Source organism: Atta cephalotes (genome assembly GCF_000143395.1).
Source record: "Atta cephalotes unplaced genomic scaffold scaffold00008, whole genome shotgun sequence".
Taxonomy (NCBI): domain Eukaryota; kingdom Metazoa; phylum Arthropoda; class Insecta; order Hymenoptera; family Formicidae; genus Atta; species Atta cephalotes.
Window position 1 is genome coordinate 2,935,836 of NW_012130072.1, and position 5,071 is coordinate 2,940,906.

Genomic DNA, 5,071 nt, shown 5'->3' on the forward strand with positions numbered 1-5,071 from the left:
AGTAGTAGTATATATATATATATATATATATATATATATATTTAAGTACAGAGAACACATTCTGAGCAAAAGATGCAACCAACACATGAATTTTATATTTGGAATTTGGCAAAAGCAAGAAAATTTTACACAGTATCTATAAAAAAGTAGTAAACTTTAAGAAGTTAACCAATCGTATTCTATTATTTTTCGCATATTCAATTGTGATTGATCAATTTCTTAAGGCTTAACCCAGCAAATGAGAATGGATTCGGATATTAAGAAATATTGATTCACGAATGTTAAAATGAATGCTTTTCAATCCTGGATGCATTTTATTCATTTATAGGAATTACATCGACTATACTTCTATGCTTTTCAAATCTAAAAATAATATTAGCTTTTTCTGTGTACAACACATATTGAATACTGTTCAATTCAAAATTTTGAATAGGAGATACAGTTTTTCAATCCAATTGCATCCAATTGAATCTAATTGAAATCCAATTAAATCCAAAAAAGTATTCGCTATTTAAAATACGCATTCGGATAGAAAAAAAATTTCTAACCATTTTAATCCATTCTCGTTTGCTGGGAAGTACTTCTTTATTGTAGATATTGTTTTAGTATAACAACAAAGAATAGGGTTTTCAAGGTTATCAGACAGAAAAGCCTTCTATTATAGCATTTTTCACTAGAAAAATGCAATACTAATGCAATTGAATACATCATTTTATATATTTTCAAGGTTAATACATAATTTATTCTTCTTAAAATTATAAAGTTATCAATAAAGAATCTATAATTAAAGATGAAATTTATTAACACTGGAAATATGTAAACTAATTTGCATTCAGTTGCACTCACAATCAGTGTGCACCTGTGTTGCTAATATTTCCAGTGGAAAATGTTATTAGATACTAGGATCATTCTGTCTTTGTTACTTATGGAATGCAAAGAAAGATAGATATTTATGATGTCTTGTGTTATTAAATGATATCCGAAATGATATAAACATAAGCATGGCATGAGGCCTCTGGATCAATGAACAGCTTATGTAAATGAACATTACATCTTTATGTTGGATGTTCATTGGTCCAAAGCCTTTAGGTGGGAGCAGTCTTGTATAATGCACAATGCAAAATGCATAGAAAAATTAAAGTTTTTATTCCTTTTTTTCCTATGCAATAAAAGATACTGATTTTCTTAGGGTCTAAAAACATCAAAATTAAATAAAGTGTGTATAAAGAAAATTATCCAATTTATGTACATCTTTATAAGAGAAATGCGATTGGATAATGGATTTTCTTTATGCATACACTGTACTTTATGGGGCTATTGTTTGTGTGGACTCTTATATTTTATGCATTATGCATTATACAAAAATCTGTGCTCCAGCCTTTAATATTTTGAATTACGATACCTATAAAGTTTTGATATTGTAATTTCAAAATAATGAATGGTATAATTAATAAATTATTGAAATGAACAAATATGTATCTTTCTTCTATAATAATTTAATCAGCAATATTTAATATTATTTGCTATTTAAATTATTTATATCTTACATTTTATTTGTGCTTCGCAAAAAATGACATTGTAATGACACTGTAATGATTGAAAGTGTATCTTTGGCTGCTTTCCTTTTAGACGTAGTAGATACAAATGTCGTTTTATTTTTAGCATTCAATGATTAAACGATAAAACAACTTTGTGTCATATGTCTTAAATATAATATATAATAGGACATATAATAATATGTCCTAAAAGAAAAGCAGTTTTTGTATTAAATGTATCTATATGTGAAATGTATACTCGCATACAAATTTAATATTAATTATTGAAAAATAATAAATTAATTTAATTTATGTAATTATATAATACAATAACATAAATAAATAGAAGAACGTTAAACACAATCAAAACTTAATAATATTTCTACGTGAATTATTAAATACATTTTCCAGTTCTTCAAACTCACTGCGTGCCAAAGCTAGTCTTAAAACGCAGTTCCAAACTGAAGTTAGACTAATAAGTAGTATCATAAATAAAGTCTATGGTTCATATTGCGTTTTTTTTTTACTGCTTGCATTTCAATAAGTTATTAGAAATTCTGTGTTCTGATATGCAATTCTAGTAATTTATTAAAACGTAAGCAATTTAGCAAGAAAAATCATAGGCTTTTACATCGATCGTCAATTAAATAATAATAATGCTAATATATATACATTTTAAAACACTATAAAGAATTTATTATGGAAAATATCATTTATGATTTATGGCTGAGATGATTAGCATTATTATTTAATTAATGATTAATTTGTGATATTAATATTCTAACTTTAATTTAATTGCATTTCAAGTATGTGTTCTATTTCACGCATAAAGTGCATTGTATTATTTTATCCTTGTTATCGAAAGGTCTTTAGAAAGGATAAAATGACACATCATGGAATGGAGCGCATTCTAAGATCGACTTTATTCAATGCATCGTTTACAGAAATGGAACATGTAATAATTCATATAGAAATTATTATGCACGAAAATTCGGTCTTGACTGTATTTGGCGCTTCTCTATTTTTATTTAATTAAAAAATACATATGCAAAATTTAAAATATAATTGAAACATATTAATTTTGTAAATTTAGTGTTTTTCCGCCGGTGCTGAGATTGGTCAACATAAAAATAATCATGCCTATCAATTTATGGTATGTATCAGTATATTGTAAACAAAGATAATTTTGAAATTGCGTGCTATAGAACTTAACATGTTAATATACTTTTGCATACATTGATTTAGGACTCTGGTACGATCAGCATATTCAATGGTCGTGGCAACTGGACAGCCAGAGAACAGTTGAGGCTTCTGGACGCGATCGAACAGTTTGGATTTGGAAACTGGGAGGACATCAGCAAACATATCGAGACGCGTACGCCAGAAGGTAATTTAATTAGCATATTTTATAAATGTTACAAAATCTAGAGTCAATTTTTTTTCAATTCATCCTTTCGTTTTCTATTTTTCACCTTTTGTATTAGTCCAACTAAACGAGGTAGAGAAAGCATTTTAGCTTCGGAGCTGAAGTTGGATGCTTATTCTGCATGATTGTTCATAATATTTTATTATTATTATTTAAAGGCTTTTATATTTAAAAGCCTTTAAATATATCACGATTGCTAGTCACCTTGGAATTAAATATATGATGTGATGTTATTATTTCAGTTTTCAACCCTGTTTTAAGTTGTGTTTGAAAAACTGGAAAATGTATTTAATAATTTATATCATCTGGTGTTGTATATGTGGTATGGAAAATCCGAGATTTGAACCCGGATTTTTTGCTTGGCAGATAACTATTCTAGCACTATGCTATTCTATATCCCATTATTACAGAATTTATTTATTATTACAGAAGCAAAAGAAGAATATATCGCAAGGTATCTTAATGGTAACATCGGAAAACATACATGGCCACCCACAGATAGCTACGTACCAAATCTTACGGATCAGACGAAGTCTGATCATGGTCCTCTATCGCCTGACCTCACATCTAAATTACCACCATTGGATATCACCCCGGAAGAAGCCGCGCAACTGGGGTACATGCCGCAACGAGATGATTTTGAAAGAGTAAAATCGGCATTCTAAAAATTTGATTTGATTTGATTTTTTAAATGTGATTTATTTGTTGTTGTTGTTTTTTTTTATTTTTTTTATTTTAGGATTACAATCATGAGGCTGAATCTCTCGTATCTTCATTGTTCCTGAATCCTGCCGAAGATGATGATCTTGATATCGCACTTAAACTAGCACAGGTTGATATGTACACCAATAATCTCAGAGAGCGAGCCAGACGAAAACGCGTCGTGAGAGATTATCAGCTTGTGTCGGCTTTCTTCGCGTCATCCAGGAAAGATAAAGGAATAAAGAAAAAACGGACGAAAGAAGAGAAGTATGTTTCATATTAATGTACTTTTTTCTTTTATTTATGGAACATTTTAACAGATATTTAATTTTTTTCGGTTCATGTGTATTAAGCTGTTTTTTTTATTCAATACAGAGAATTTAGGGACAGAATGCGTGTATTCGCACAGTTTTACACAGCACAAGAGCACGAACAGTTCCTAACAAATCTCGAGAGGGAAAGAGAATTGCGCTTACGGCTCTCGGAGCTTTATCGATATCGTGAGAACGGCATTACCAAACATGAGGAATGTGCTCATTTCGAGCAAATTCTTGCACAAACTCAGAGACAAAACGATACAGTGGATCATTGGTCTGAAAAAAAATCTGTAAGTATGCATTTCTATTTTCATATTTCCGTTTTGTTATAACATTGGATGTAGAATGGAAGTTATTTTGTTATATTTTTATATATGTGCATACGTAAAAGCTAGTTAAAAGCTAGTACTTATAATCTATCAAAAGTGTGAATATATTAGCGTAGTTTTTTATTAAGTGCTGACGCATGCTAAAGCTCTGTACATATGAATGTATGATGGAACTATAAAACAATATATCACATGAAATCTCTATCTAAAAAAAATGATATATATTAAACAGCAGCAATGTTATTGTGCTTTGTTCTAATTATATTAGGTTTTCATGCACATTATATATATTTTATTTGTTAATTATATTATATTTAATTTGTTAATTATATCATTGTATTAATTTATATACATAGATATTAAGGCTCTTATTCTGTAACAACTCTTTCTCTTAACAACAGTAATGATATTGTTACATTGTCGTTGCGCAAGTTTTATATATTGTAAAAAAGCTGCGTAATGACAACAACATCAATATAACAACATCTAATACTATCATTAAGAGTTACAGAATAGGGTCTTTAATCTTTTTTTTTATCTGTATGTTCTATGTATGCATATAAATATGTGATTTGATATTTACATGTGTAACAAGATATTATCTCTTACTATTTCTTTTATCTTTCTTTATATTAATTTTATACATATTCCATGACTTTATACTTTTGTATGAAATTATGCTTTTGTGTGTGTGTGTGTGTGTGTGTGTGTGTGTGTGTGTGTGTGTGTGTGTGTGTGTGTGTGTGTGTGTGTGTGTGTGTG

At 28.8% G+C, this 5,071-nt stretch overlaps 1 protein-coding gene across 1 annotated transcript in view; it reads left to right on the forward strand.

Annotated features, from left to right (window-relative positions):
• Positions 1-2,418: 2,418 nt before the first annotated feature.
• The window catches only part of LOC105627350 (transcriptional adapter 2B), a 4,645-nt gene continuing 1,992 nt past the window's right edge, over positions 2,419-5,071 (forward strand). The window contains exons 1-6 of the mRNA XM_012208636.1: positions 2,419-2,490; positions 2,629-2,688; positions 2,781-2,922; positions 3,391-3,608; positions 3,701-3,930; positions 4,039-4,270. Of these exons, the coding sequence (XP_012064026.1) occupies positions 2,419-2,490; positions 2,629-2,688; positions 2,781-2,922; positions 3,391-3,608; positions 3,701-3,930; positions 4,039-4,270 (954 nt within the window). The remainder of the gene's footprint in view (positions 2,491-2,628; positions 2,689-2,780; positions 2,923-3,390; positions 3,609-3,700; positions 3,931-4,038; positions 4,271-5,071) is intronic.